This window comes from Pleurodeles waltl, chromosome 3_1, assembly GCF_031143425.1.
Source record: "Pleurodeles waltl isolate 20211129_DDA chromosome 3_1, aPleWal1.hap1.20221129, whole genome shotgun sequence".
Taxonomy (NCBI): domain Eukaryota; kingdom Metazoa; phylum Chordata; class Amphibia; order Caudata; family Salamandridae; genus Pleurodeles; species Pleurodeles waltl.
In genome coordinates this window covers 831,153,102-831,168,536 of record NC_090440.1, presented here as the reverse complement: position 1 = coordinate 831,168,536, position 15,435 = coordinate 831,153,102, and the positions used below count along the sequence as shown (strand labels likewise).

Here is a 15,435-nt window from a genome sequence, read left to right as displayed (position 1 = left end):
AGGGGTCTCAATCAAGTAACAAACACTGATGCTCACTATAGGAGGCTGGCCTGGCTTATAGTGGGTACCTGATGGTACTTACACCTTGTGCCAGGTCCAGTTATCCCTTATTAGTAGATTAGTAGTGTTCTAGCAGGTTAGGCTGATATAGGTAGCTATAGCAGAGCAGCTCAGGCTGAACTAGGAGACATGCAAAGATCCTACTATACCACGTATATTATATAGCACTATATCATAAGAATCACAATACTCAGTGTTACTAAAAATAAAGGTACTTTACCACTCCCCTGTCCATCATCACCCCAGGGGTGGTGCCCAGAGCTCCTCCAGTGTGTCTCAGACCTCTGCCATCTTGTTTTCAGAGGTGTGAGGACACTCTTAAGGCTTCTGAGTGGCCAGTGCTAACAGGTGACGTCAGAGACCCCTCCTGATAGGTGCATACCTGGCTAGGTAGCCAATCCTCCTCTGAGGGCTATTTCGGTCTCTCCTGTGGGCTTCTCTTCAGATTGCAACTTGCAAGAATCCAGCAGGACTCCTCTGCACTTCTCTCTTCAACTTCTGACAAGGATTGACCGCTGATTGCTCCAGGATGCCTGCAAAACTGCAGCAAAGTAGCCAGAAGACTACCAGTAACATTGTAGCGCCTAATCCTGCTGGCTTTCTCAACTGTTTCCTGGTGGTGCATGCTCTGGGGGCTGCCTGGCTTCATCCTGCACTCCTCTCATCCTGACGAGCGTGGCCCCTGGAACACAGGTGGTGGACCCAAGTGACCCAGACTGTCCAGAGGTCCAACTGTCTGAATTTGGAGGAGGTAAACCCTTGCCTCACCTCCCCAGACAGTAATCCTGTGCACCTTGTGATCTGCAGCTACAAGGGCTTCTGTGCACATTTCCAAGAAATCCTGCATGCACAGCCGAGCCTAGGTCCCCAGCCATCCGTCCTGTGATGCTCAGCTCCCTGAGTTGACCTCCGGTGTCATGGGACCTCTCTTTGCAGTGTTGAGACAACAGACGTGTTCAGTCTCCTTGAACCCATGTTCAAGTACTCCTGCGGGTGCTTCTCTCCTTCCAGTGGGCTCTCTATGTTGCTGAGGGCCTCCTCTGTCTCCTCTCCTGAGTGGCGACATCCTGGTCCTTCCTGGGCCCGGGCAGCACCCTTTTTCTCCAACTGCGACTCTTGCCGAGGAAACAACTCTGTATCCTCCAGCACACCCTGGGACATCTTCTGCACAAAGCAGAACCTCCTACCTCCTTTCTTTGGTGCAAAACCAGCATCTTCTTCCAACCAGAGGCAGCCATTTTGCACCTTCATACAGGGGTTAATGGGCTCCTGCCCCTCCGGGCACTTTAGCCACTCTTGGACTTGGTCCCCTTCCTTTGCAGGTCTTCAGGTCCAGGAATCCATCTCCAGTGCTTTGCAGTCTGTTGTGGTCCTTGCAAAATCCTTTATCACAACTTTAGTGTGTTTTGGTGGAAATAGTAGTACTTTACTCCTACTTTCCTGGGGTGGGGTCTCCTTTACACCCTTAGTGTTTTCTTACACTCCCAGCGACTCTCTACACACTACACTTACCTAGGGGTGCATTTGTGGTTCGCCTTCCACTTACTTAGTATTTGGTTTGTGTTGCCCCTAGGACTATTGCATCCTATTGTGTTTTACAGTGTTTCCAATACTTTCTGACTGTTTTACTTACTTGATTTGGTTATTGGTGTATATTTTGTGTATGTTACTTACTTCCTAAGGGAGTATATCCTCTGAGATATTTTGGCACATTGTCACTAAAATAAAGTACCTTTATTTTTAGTAACTACGGGGGTCATTCTGACCCTGGCGGTAAAATCCGCCAGGGCCAACGACCGCGGGAGCACCGCCAACAGGCTGGCGGTGCTCCCTTGGGCATTCTGACCGCGGCGGTACAGCCGCGGTCAGAAACGAAAAACCGGCGGTGTACCGCCGGTTTTCCGCTGCCCTGGGGAATCCTCCATGGCGGCGCAGCTTGCTGCGCCGCCATGGGGATTCCGACCCCCATACCGCCATCCTGTTCCTGGCGGTTTTGGCCGCCAGGAACAGGATGGCAGTATGGGGTGTCGTGGGGCCCCTGGGGGCCCCTGCAGTGCCCATGCCAATGGCATGGGCACTGCAGGGGCCCCCGTAACAGGGCCCCACCAAGATTTTCAGTGTCTGCCATGCAGGCACTGAAAATCGCGACTGGTGCAACTGCACCCGTCGCACCCCTTCCACTCCGCCGGCTCCATTCGGAGCCGGCATCCTCATGGAAGGGTGTTTCCCGCTGGGCTGGCGGGCGGCCTTCTGGCGGTCGCCCGCCAGCCCAGCGGGAAACCCAGAATAACCGCGGCGGTCTTTTGATCGCGCAGCGGTATTCTGGCAGTTCCAGCCAGGCCGGCGGCTTCCGCTGCCGGCCGGGGTCAGAATGACCCCCTATGTGTATTGTCTTTCTCATTATATAATACCTATATGATATAAGTGGTATTGCATAAGCTTTGCATGTCTCCTAGTTCAGCCTTGGCTGCTGACCTATAGCTACCTCTATCAGCCTAAGCTGCTAAAACACTACTACACTCTACTAACAAGGGATAACTGGACCTGGTATAAGGTGTAAGTACCATTGGTACCCTCAACAAGCCAAGCCAGCCTCCTACAGTAAGGTTGTGGGGTAGTGCTGGGGTGAGTGTAGTAAGTAGCAAGGCATAGAGGAAGGTTATAGCCCCTCAAGTGGTGCCTGCCCGATGAGCAAATTGTTCAACATGAGTTAATTCACATGTGGCTGCTAGTTGTTTCTCGGGTTGTAGTGTCCAGTGCCATAGTGTGTGTAGTGATAAAATTCGGCGTGGGGAAGATTAAAATCCCGTTTGCAATTTTCAAATGTTAATATGTCTCAATTATGGAAAAGGTCACCTAGCCTAAGGCAGCCTCCCTCTCTCCAAGCATCAAAGGGACTTGGTCGGAGACCTGAGGGGAAGCCTGGGTTCTAGTGCATTGCTGTGTGAGGAGAGGGAAAGGTCATCCAACCAGCCATTTTAGTCACCCCATACCATACTTTTAGAGACGTTTTTGTCAGTTTGCTAAAATTAGTGCTGTGGGGATTTCAGAGTTGATCCCATATTACCCTCCCCACTTTGGTCTGGTCCATGTGTAGCCAGTGCTTAGCGACCACTTGGTAATGACTCTCAATTGTGTTGCTTTATAGTATAACAGAAAGTCAGGGAGCGAAAGGCCTCCCGATTTTCTTGACATGCGTAGTATTTTATAGCGTACTCGAGCTCGGCTGTTCTGCCAGATGAAGCGTATGATGATTGTAAGTAATGTCGAGAAGAATGAGCAGTCAACGTCCACTAGGAAACACTGAAACAGATATAAAAACCTAGGCAGAATCGTCAACTTTATTACATTTATCCTCCCCAAACATGAGATAAAGAGTGGTGTACATCTTTTCAGTTCTACTTTTATGCTTGCCAACATAGGAGGGATACAGATCATCTATTCTTGGGGTCATTTTAATGCCTAGATAGGTCATTTCACTCTTTGCCCATCAACAGGGAGTGGAAGTTGCTAGAGTTTCCATCTCTGGTAACGGCATTGTTAGATTTAACATATATGACTTAGTGAGACTGATTTTAAAGTCCACTACCTTTTCAAAGAGGTGATCAGAAAGGGTCAAGAAGATATCATCAGTAAAGAGGGAAATCCTGTGCTCTGTCATCCCAAATGATATCCCGTGTATGTTGGGTGAAGATGGATGCATGCTGCCAAAGATTCTACACTGAGTGCAAATAAAAAGGGGGATAAGGGACAACCCTATCTCGTCAACTTTGCCAGATGGAGCGACATGGAGCACACCCCATCACCAGGACTCTGGACTGAGGTGCAGCGTAGTTAGCCCGTAACATCGTAATAAATTGGTCACACAACCCATAGCATCACAGGGCATGAGACAGGAAGGCCCAGTCCACCTGATCAAACGCCTTTTCAGCATCAAGACTTAGCAGGATGGCTGGGATCTTTTTTTTGTGGACATTCTCAAGTAGATGGATCACCCTCCAGATGTTCACACTACAGATGTTATCATGCATCTGGTGCCCTTTAATAAAGCCAGATTGGTTTGGATGGACCAAATACAGTAGCATGCCTTCTAGTCGAGACATGAGTGCCTGGAGTAAGCTTTCGCATCAAGATTCAGGAGTGCTATGGGCCTGTAGGAACCACATATGTGCAGGTCTTTCCCTGGCTTGGGAATGACTGAGATAAGGGCCTCACCCATTGGGATTGTGGTTGCTCCTGAGGTGCAAATGTAGTTGAATAGGGTGGTCAGGTGTGGTGTCAATTCAGAACTGAATGCTTTAGAAAATTGTGCCATTAGGTCATCTGACTAAGGTAATTTGTGAAGTTATAGACCACTGATTACTAGCTGCACTTCTGCATCAATGGGTGCCTCCATTCCTTCATTCGGTGCTGGGGATACCCTGGGAAGGTCAATCACTTTTAAGTACCTAAGTTGGCCACTATCTGAGGTAGGCACCACCTTAGATAGTTCTCGGTAACAAATCTAGCAAATATATTTGCTTTTTCCACGTCTGAGCTGTTCAATTTGTTTTGTGGATCGTCGTATGTCCCCTTTCTATTCTGTCTCCCTTTTAGTCCTTAGTTGTCTTGCTAGATGTGAGCCACCTATGTTCCCTTGTTCATAGGACATCTTCTGGAGGTGCAGCAGTATAAGGTCTGCTCTGTTTGTGTAAATAGAATTTATTTTACCTCTCAAGACTGTGCGCTGTAGGGTTAGCATAGGGTGCTCTTTATGTGCTCTTTCAGCGGTACGTAGTTCCACCTCCAAAGCAAAATTATCCTTTGATCTTTGTTTATTCAGCAGTGCCATCAGGGAAATACATCTCCGACGTAGTACCGCTTTTAACAAATCCCATTTCACACTCTGGTTAGTATTGTTCAGATTGTTAAGTGAAAAGTAATCTCTAATGGTTTGGCGTAAGTCATCTCAAGGGAATCTCTCAAATCAGAGAAGGGGGGGAATACCAACGAGGGTATCTCAACTTACCTATTCCCCATTGTAGTGTAATCTCCACTGGGGCATGGTCAGAAAGGGTTATTGAGTGAATCTTCACCTTGTGTATCTCTTGTACCCTCGCCTGACTGACAAATAGAGTCAATTCTAGAGTATGTGCAGTGTGAGTGCAAAAATCTTTTTAGTCTCTGTCTTCAGAATGAAGTGTTCTCCAGGTGTCATTCAGCACCATCTCCTGCAGCGCGCGTTTCAGTGCGTGGGAGAAGCTGCCCATCAGCGGGCGATCATTGGCCACATGTCACGTAAAATATCCCATCAAAAACAGATCTCCCTCCGCAAAGCTTGCCAACACTGTTAAGCAAGCTAGGAGGAACTTTTCCTGGTTAAAGTTGGGTGCATAAACCAAAGTAAATGTGGCCTGCTGACCCCTCAATGCTCCCTTGATCATGGCGTATCGCTTCTCATTGCAAAGACTGGTGGAACAAAACAGCCACCCTATTATGTTTTGAGGAGGATGAAAGTGTGTGGTTATGTTTTATGTTTACGTCTATGGTCTTCTTCCCATTTAAGGTGGGTCTCCTCTAGGATTACCACACCGTAGTGTTGGTCCACCAAATATTTCTAAAATTGTGGCGCTTCGCTGGTGAGTTTAGACCTCTAACCTTCCACATAAATGTTGTCACTGCCATGGCAAATGCAAAATAATATTATTGTGCGTAGTGTGTTAATGGGAGATAACCAATGCACCTACCCACTACCTCGGTGACCACGCCCTTTCCACCTCCACTCCACCAGTGTCTCAACCTCCACTGCTCTCCTGATCTCTACTGTATACCTCTCTATCCATGTTGAATCTCCCAAACCCTTGGAAATCAAAAAATTTAAACAAACAAGGACAACCTGTCCCAAATTTTCTAAACTTAGAGCTATTGTCAGCAACAGTTTGAGCTAAGGCCTAAAACCCCTTATGTCACTTTGGGTGTCTCATGAAGTTGGGGTCAGTGGGAAGAACTAAAGATAGTTAGTTTACCAATAAAAAATAGCCAGTGCTATAAAGTGTGCAGGGGAACCACCAGCTGTGCAAACCAAATCTAGCTCCCCATGCAACAAGGTCTTTGTCCCCGGAGGGGAGGGCAAAGTTGTCTCTCACTGGACTTGTCATTGTATCCATGCATTCTTCATTGTTCCGGTCGTAAGACTTGTAGATCCAGGAATAGGGGAACGCCCCCTTCAGTCAATGTTTCCTGTGTCCTCAAGGTCGGCTCTGGGTCAGCCAGGTACCCGATGTTGATGGTCTTGGCGTTTCTCGCCGCTGTGTCTCCAGACCCACCTCCGTGGCATACTCCTTTGGGAAAGGGATGGCCAACAAAAGGCATTGCCCCCGTGTGATGCTATTAATTGTGTTTGGCCAATGACTTTGTGTTTCACCACTGCGCATATTAGTTGCTCAATGTTCACCAGTAGCACATTATATGTTTTGTTCAGTTCAGCTGCCTATTGGCTTTGACATGGCATTAGCCATTACTTTCTGTATTCAGTTTAGCCGCCTATTGGCTTTGACATTGCATTAGACACTACATTCTGTATTCAGCTTAGCTGCCTATTGGCTTTGACATGATATTAGACATTACATTTTGTATTCAGTTCAGCTGCCTATTGGCTTTGACATTGCATTAGACACTACATTCTGTATTCAGCTTAGCTGCCTATTGGCTTTAACGTGGAGTTAGACATTGCAGTTGAAACATCGCAGATGTCTGTATTCTTCCAAGCTGTGTTTTTCCACAAGATGGACCAAGCTGTTTTCTTCACACCAGACTAGACCTGATAAGAAAGAGTACATTTGTTGTTTTCCTTTCTGCTCAGCCTTGGGAATAGGAGAAGTCTAGGAGATCTGGCAGGTCTCCAAAGGCTTGCGTAGTTTTCCCGAGTCTGAGAGGAGGGGGCACGCTTTTGTAAGGATGACTCGGGGCTACAGTGAGTTAGATTCGAATCTGCTTGACTTCAGTTGCCAGTCTCCTGTGTGGGTAGATAATCTCTTTCTCGCAGTTGACCGGAGTCATCAACTTGCAGACCCCAGAAAGATGAAGCTGAATATTTAGGCCCTGCCGCCTTGCTCAAACGGTGATGAATTTGACTTTTATAATTTGCTTTGAATATGTTATATATTTGCTGTGTACATTGCAACTGAGAAGTACTGTGATATATTTTGTTTTCTTGCTGCGACTACTTTGTGCTTGAAATCTACTAATTCGTCTCTCAAGAACTTGTAGGTAAGGAAGAATTAACAACAATAAAGGTCTTCTTTGAACTCAGAAGTGCATTCCAGAGAGGTTCTGTAAGCTCTGATATGAGATATGTAGGAAAGCAGAACACCCCGACAACTCGGTTACATTATAAGATTTATTTTGCAGTTCGAAGGCAAGGCCAGAGGGAAATGTCTATTGGTACCTGACGTGATCTTTCATCTGTTTGTCTGTTACAGGCTTAAACTGCTGTCTCTGGGCCAGCGTGGCAGGGGCTATGTCTTGGAACAGTGACTTCATATGCTTTCCTTGCTGCCTGAATGACTTCTCCTTGACCTTGAAGGAATGCAGTTTTACTAGCACATCTAGCGGTCGTTGCTTGTCACTCGAGGCTCTAGGGCCAACCCTCTGGACTCTGTCTTAAAGGAAAACAGGCTGCGTTTAAAAAGAAAAGAAATGAAAAGTTTAAGTTTCATTTTTTAAGAGTAGGCAGGGTCCATGGGACCACTGCCTGCTCTTAAAAAAAACATTTTTGCATACATTCCCAAAGGGGGGAGGGGTCCCTTGTGGACTCCCTTGCCCTTTGCGAATGGGTTTGCACCAGTTTGAAATTGGTGCCAACTGTGATTGTTTTGCGACCACATTCACGGTCACAAAACAATCATACATTCCATTTAGGATTGCGATTAGGAAGGGACGCCCTGGACATGCACTCCTTCCTAATACTGAATCGCACAACCAAAATTGCGATTCAGTAACAAGTTACCGAATCGCAGATTGGGCTTTATACATCCCAAAAAGCATTTTTCTAGTCGCAAAGGGTGACTAGAAAAATGCTTTGTACATGAGGCCCTAAGTGCTTTGCACATTTTCAGGGCTAGCAGGACTACTGCAATGATATTTCAAACAAGACCCTTAAAACACAAATTACTCTCATCAGTAAAACAAAAATTCCAGCCATGAGAGAGGCTATAGACACTGAATGGTTGGCAGTGTTATTATTTTGGAGTCCTCACTAACTTAGTGTGGGGACTCAGAGATGATCATCACAGTAGGAGCAGGTGGTGCTGAAAGTTTTGGTGGCTCTCCTATTGTCCTAGGACCACCACAGGCTGAGTTATGGGCAAAAATGTTTTGAAAAATAATGCTGGTAAAGCATTATAGGGCACGTTTTCCCAAGTGTAGTGAATATTGTAGTATCAGCTCTCCCACTGTGCAGGGAGAGCCCCATTGCGGATTTCTGCATTTTTTAGTAAAGCATTTATCAATTACAAGTGTTTTTGGGAAAGCTATGGAGCCCAAGGGGAGAGCCAAAATAAATTACTCTGATTAGGTAAGAGTGTGAACAATGTGACCAGCACTCTAATACCGCCGATGGAGTTTGTGGTGTTGCCACTGTGAGCACCCTAGCTGCCATGAAGCATGAATGGAAGGGACAAAAGAAAAAAGTAGGTCACCCTAGCTGAAGTATATCGGCAATCCTGCAATTATCCATGTAACAGGATCAGTCTGCAAGGCGATAAAGGAAACACCCCAAGGCGGGACAAACGTAAAGCATTTACCAATTATATCAAGAGATTTTTGAAAGGCAAGCCCAAAACCAAGTATAAGTGATGTGTGTGAGATGGGCGTGGTTAAAAGCCCACAGACAGATAACAACAGGTCGGAAAGCGCTTGCGCACTCGACCTAAAAAGTTCATCCAGATCAGCTTCTTGCTGAAAAGTTCTTAAGTGTCTAAAAACACGTTTTCCATGCAATCTGATTGTCAGCAACAACATAAAGAAAAATAATGGGATGAAATCTGAGTATTATAAATAATTCTGCATCTCACTGTCATTGGATTGAGGAACTCGAAGAGGGAAGACAACTTAAAACTAAGGTTGCATACATCTACATCATCAAACCCCATTCCTAGCTTGCCTGTCAGTGTATTTTAAAACAGCCACCACGCTAGCCTCATCACAGCTGGTCCCAAACTAACACCCCATTCTTGGCATAATATTCGAAACTCAAGTAACCAGAGCAGTAGAAGAGCTGACAAACTGCACTTTGATATTCTACATGCCCTGAAGGGCTTCGGATTGGTTTGGTTCTACCATAGTGAATATGAACTATTTAGCTACTCGCCAGTGGTGTAGCGCAAAATGATGGCGCCCTCCTGCCAAATGTGAAGAGGGCCCTCTTAGTCTCCCATATCTCACAGATATTCATGGCCAATTAATGTTCCCTGAAGGCCTTTGGGGCCCTTGAAGGGTTGGGGCCCCCCTTCACCACAGGGGCTGCAGGGGGTTGTGTTCCAACTCTACTGCTCCCATCCGCAACTCCAACTTTAGAATTTTAGAATCAACTCTGGTGTAAACACTAACAAATCCATAGATTGATTCCACAATGCGTCCTCCAGAGCTCTTGGATTTAGGAACCCAACCTGTATAAGTGCTTCAGTGTAACAGTCATTCGCCATTTAGATTTCATGAAAGGACAGCGTCGTGGAGCCTGTTATCAACCAAGAGACCAAGGTAAGCATACTTTTGCACCATTTCGAGGGCCCTCCTCTTTGTACTCAAGCTGCACAAGCCTCTGTTTGACTGTGCTTTCCAGACGGTCCTGGGCAGAATTCAATGTCTGGCAAGGGACCTAAGGTCCTCTGGTTGTCTACCATCGTGTGGTAACATTAACTTGTATCATTCACTTAGAAAAGAGCAAGGACATGTTTATTGCCTGTTTTTTGAGTAAGATATTTTTCCACATTAGTTCTTCTAAAAAACGCAAAAATGTAAAATATGGGGTGCTCACAAAAAAAGTAAAGTTGTGGTGTGTTTGTCGCAGCTTTTTCATTTTATTCGGTAGGCACTTTCACACTTGACTCATTCTGCAATGCCATGATCAATGAAAGAGGGATGTCTTTCAGCACTCTTTTGTCACTGTCCTTTAAAGTATTGATTTATCAACTTTCTGAAACAAACTTGGGAAATAGGTATATATGAAATTCGACAACAGTATCAAAGGAATCCTAGGCCACAGCCAGAAAATGTATACCACTTCCATATGTGAATTTGGTTTAATAAGAACCACATTATCCTGACAATCTAAACCATTCTGTCAAATAAGAAAACAAAACCCTCTGCTATCAAAAAACATCAGTTGCAGCAGATGGCGTGCAGTCCATTAAGTGCCTCTGCACTGCCCAATATTCAGTGGTATGGGTCAGCATCTCATACACATGACTTTCCTCCTGGGCTCAACTAAATGTTCTTCCTTTCAGTCCTGAAGTCTGGAAGTCTGCAGTGCCGCATGGATGGCGTTATAGGCACAGAATCACTGAGTTCCAGATCCCAAGTGACAGAGAAAAAAAGTTCTATTTACACAATGCCACACCCGTCCATCATGCATGCACAGATTACGTTGTTTGGCATGCAGATGCACTGGATGTCTTGAAGATAGCTAGGGTTAGGAGGGAATCAGTGGCATGATGCCCAAACCTGACATAAGTGTGGCCCTTACATAAAGTTGGTAATTCTTGGCATATGGTGGGCATCCATCAAATGATGGGGCACAGCTGTGGTACAGTGCTAGCTCTTGAATAACAGTGCTAGACACGCCCTCATGTGTGAATAAGAACCACTGATACATGTGTAAACATGGCACTGTCCTGAGAGTCTACACAGCAGTGCATGCGACTATTTATTGAAAATCACAACCTGATGTTTGCCTTCTGAGCACACTTTACTACATGTATGTGATGAATGTCACACCTCATGAAAACATTTTTAAATAAGAAATATAATGAATGCGATTTAAAAAAAATAATGTACCTTTCACATAAAGCATGAGCTTCTTCTCATCCTCCTTCTTTGTTGCACAATGGTGGATCTTACAAAGGAACTCTGCTTCGTTGTCTGCTGTTATTGATGGTGCAAAGCTCAATGCACTCAGGATGCTAAAGGTTCCATCTTCAAAAGCGCTTTCGCTTGTTGTAAGTAAATACTTCTGGGAGAAATAGTTGACCTCATCTTTGCCCGGGCCACATTCTACCAGTTTCTCTTCTTTACTGTGGTTCTTTTTTATCCATGTGAGTTTTAATGGTCTTGGTTTAAATCCATTAATTGGACACATCAGCGTAATACTTTCTTGATGAATAATTCTTAGAGGTTTCATTATTTCAGACACCTTCGGACCTCCTGAAAAAGGAATTCAAACATTGGACATTGCATCTAAAATCCTTCAGTTTTCTTCAAAATTAAAAGCTAGCTCCTTTCGATAACGGAGGAAAGAGAATTAATAGCTGTCTTCGGGTCAAAATGTTTTAACGGTTACGCAGTCGCACAGCAAACTCAAGGTATGAATGTATCTTAACAACTACACAACAGAAATAAAGTGCATTGTGATTTTATGAATTTGATTTCTGAGATGTAAACAAATATTGTAAATACTGACGACTGAAACTGTGTGGAGCGATCTCAAAATAAACAGGGACTTATTTGACTCTGCGCACATTAGTTGTTTTTAACACAGTCCATTGATTCATTCATAGATCAACAATCATTAGACATAAATGGCGCCATTAGTATTAAGTATTCCTTTTCATATCTGGATTGTAAGTCATTCATACAAAATTGGTCGTGCAGCCAACCTGTGATTTTAGTGTTCTGCTGCTTCTAACAACAATCATACCAACCACATAAGTGCACATCTTCATAGCCCATGATTATCTTTGAAAATTGTCAATTATTTATGTGTCCAGAAAACCGTTTATAATCTTTTCTGGCTATAGATAAGTTAGGTAAAGTTGTTGTCACAATATAGAGGATCACTAGTATAGCTTCATACAAATGTATAGCTGTTTTTGATTGCTCAAATCCACACGCGTTGCCTCCTACACCTGTTGTAGGACCTTCTAAAAATTGGGGTCACTGAAAATGCATAAAGCAGGCCATGTGACCAACTGAACGCAATGCATTCCCCAGGAACTGTTCAGATGAAAGTGCGTGGCACTAAACTGTGGGCATTTCCTGCTTGGATTTCCTCATCAGAAGCCCCAAACAGAGACATCCTAATCTGGAGAACATAATTTGTCACTTCAGGACGAATATCTTACTCTCAATACAGTAGAGAGAAGAGGTTCAAAGCATCCACCTTCACTGCGAGATCGCACGCAAGGTTGCTGCTACGGCTAAGATAATCTGTTGCTGAGACCCCCTCCAAAGTTTTACTATCTCGCAACACATGGCAGTGTGAGACACTGAACCCTGTTTGTTGATATAATGGATGCTGACGGTGTTGTTCAACAGAACTTGTATTTCTCTCCCTGAGGTGGAAGTGAGGAAATCCTTCTTTGCAAAATGGACAAATTTGTGTGCAGGTTCTGCTCTGATGTGGACCACAGTACCCCCCATGCTATAAAGCTGTCCACATGGACACCCCACCAGAATGAGGCATCCATAACTTTAATAATTACCTTCAGCTGCTGAGGACTAATGGGACGATTTGCCAGGAGACTGGAGGGGTAAATCCACCAGTGTGGAGGACAGAATTATAGATCTGCACCTGAGCTGAGAGGCTCACATATGATGCTGGATACACAGTTTTCTCAGGCATTACTGGCTTGCACTATGCAGGATACACGAGACTATCAAGCCTAATAAGTGTAGAACTGACAGAACTGGGATCAGTGACTGAGCCAGAAACATAACAAACCTATCCAGAATATTTGCAATCCATCTCTAAGAAGGGAAAGCCTTCATACAGGTATTGTCTAGCATTGCTTTCTCCTATGGAGGCAAACCTCTGTGTGGAAACAAGATCTAAGATCTGGTAGTTGATTGTGAAGCCCACATTGCACAGGAGAGTCATAGTGCAATAAAGCTGTTCCATGACCCGTGCATGGGACCATGCCTTTACCACCCAATTGTCCAAATACACCCATATAAGGACTGATGACTTCTACAGTGAAACCTCCCTGGTAGTTCTGAGACCCCACAGTGAGTAACATCTGTGAGCAGGAATGCTTGGCAGAGGAAAGTCCCACTTGAAGCCAATAGAGCCTAGCTCAACGGCAGCATTTTGGACCTATCCTGATGAATAAACAAATTCAAGAAGTGAATGTCCATGATAGGTCGCAGACCTCCACTACCTTTTACTATTTGGTACCCAAATGGGTTGGAGTCTTGTGCCCCTTTCTTCCAATAACACCACTTCTAGAGTCCCTTTCTTCAGCAAATCAAGAACCTCCACTTTCAAGATTGAGGTGTGAACCAGAGAGCACATCCTAGCAGAGGAAGGGAGGTCTGGTGGGAGGGAAAACAAGGACAGATGTAGACTTGTGTAGATGTAGACTTGTGGATGAGCTGGGTCAGCCAGTGATCAGTTGTGATAATCTCCCAACTGGTTGAGAAGAGAACCTCCCTTCACCACATGCATGCTGGTGGTGTAGTGGGAGGAAGTCAAAGAGGTTTTTAGGCAACAGAGCCAGTGGAAGATGGCAGGGACTGAACTAGCAGCTGCTGGTGTTCTTTAAACCCACTCCTGCAGAGAAAGGGATAGCACAGTTACTGTAATGTCTGGGTCCACAGCAAGGAATGTCACTGATGGAACTGTTATAAGAAGTGGCTGGGCTACTCCACTGTGTAATATTGGCTGAACTGCATCCCTATGGAGGAGAGGCCCAGGAGACTCACTGTGGCTCAACTGTTGACCTTCTCTCCAAATTGCTATTCTCCATCAAAAGGCATGTCGAAAAGGGTCATTTAAACATCTCATGAGAAGCCAGGGGAAAGCATTCAAGCATGGTTATGTAAGTGACAGTCATACCCATGGAACAAGCCATTGTTCCAGAAGTATCTAGGCCACACTTTTGGATTTATTTGGATATGTTCAACCTATCACTGACCAGATCAAATAAGGGTTTTTTCATGTTGTAGTAAAGAATAATTTGAACTAGGTACTTTAAAACTTGGACATATCAGTCTAGAAGGCAAGTGGCATTTGTGCTGTGACCGGCTAACCTGCTAGGGGTGAAAATAATAAACATGCAGACTTATATTATTGTGAAAATGTGCCTATGGACTGCTGGATCCTGTACATTTTCTCCCAGGAAGCCAAAAGGGGTTCCAAGACTACATTGTTGAAAGGTACCAGAGGTTCTGAGACCCCAGAGCAAGGCCGCAAGATTTCTGTCAAAATGTTAGATTTTGCCTCAGGTATGGGCAAAATTATTAACAATGCTGCTGCTTTTCGTACCACCAAAGGAGGGTCAGAGGAACAAGGAACTTGCGTTTTGTAAGTCTAGATAGAGACTGATAACATTTTTCACTCTCTCAATTGGGATGGTGGCCTTTGAGTCATCCTCCTCTGTGTGTCTTTGTCAGGTATGGGCAGAGCATAGGAATCGTGCCCAAAAAGAGTTTCCATCCAGACAGTCTGCAGTGCCCCAGGGAGTTGCTCAGCTTGAGGTTCCTCAGTAAAACAAGCACAACATTATCTGAGTGGCAAAAGAAAAGATCAGTCCACTTCCAAGGCAGAAGTGACACCGAAATCATCTGTATGGGTAGCGATATCATAAGAAGCAATGCATGCATGTGGGTGGGTGCTTTTGGAATGTGTAGGCTTCCTCAGAAATAGCACCAAGAACAAAGCCTGTGGATGCATTGTCGGGCTGCATCAGGTTGGAGCCGCTTGGATCATTAAACCCTCTGGAAAATGCCGACTGTGGACCTGGCCAGGCTAGACCTACTTAGGATGACCATCTAACCCTCTGTGCCACTTCCCAAAGACCTCGATTTGTGCTGGATTTGCACAATGGAGTCAGAACTCCAGTTTCAGGTTCTCTAATGTTCGAATCCTCTTTAGTTGATGACGCTAGCATCAGAGAAAGGTGTTGAGTCTTTCTTTCTCAAGGTAGAAGGCCTTGCCTCCCTGTTTTTTTGAGGGAAGACCTCTTTGCAGATCGTTCCTTGTCAGGAGGCTGATGTCAAGAGGAGAAGGACTGCTCTGGTTTGTCCATGTATGCCTAGGCCTAGACCATAAAAAACTTGGCTATCCACTTTCTTATGACATTTGGTTGCATCAAGGATAACTAAAGGTCATGTTTGAATTCAATATACCAAATGTAAATGTCACATGGTTCTGATGGGGACATCTTTCAGCATCTGCTACTG

At 45.0% G+C, this 15,435-nt stretch overlaps 1 protein-coding gene across 1 annotated transcript in view; it reads right to left on the bottom strand.

The window, feature by feature from the left end:
- The window catches only part of LOC138284669 (uncharacterized), a 538,877-nt gene that overhangs the window by 325,999 nt on the left and 197,443 nt on the right, over positions 1–15,435 (bottom strand). The window contains exon 6 of the mRNA XM_069223737.1: positions 11,095–11,460. Within this exon, the coding sequence (XP_069079838.1) occupies positions 11,095–11,460 (366 nt within the window). The remainder of the gene's footprint in view (positions 1–11,094; positions 11,461–15,435) is intronic.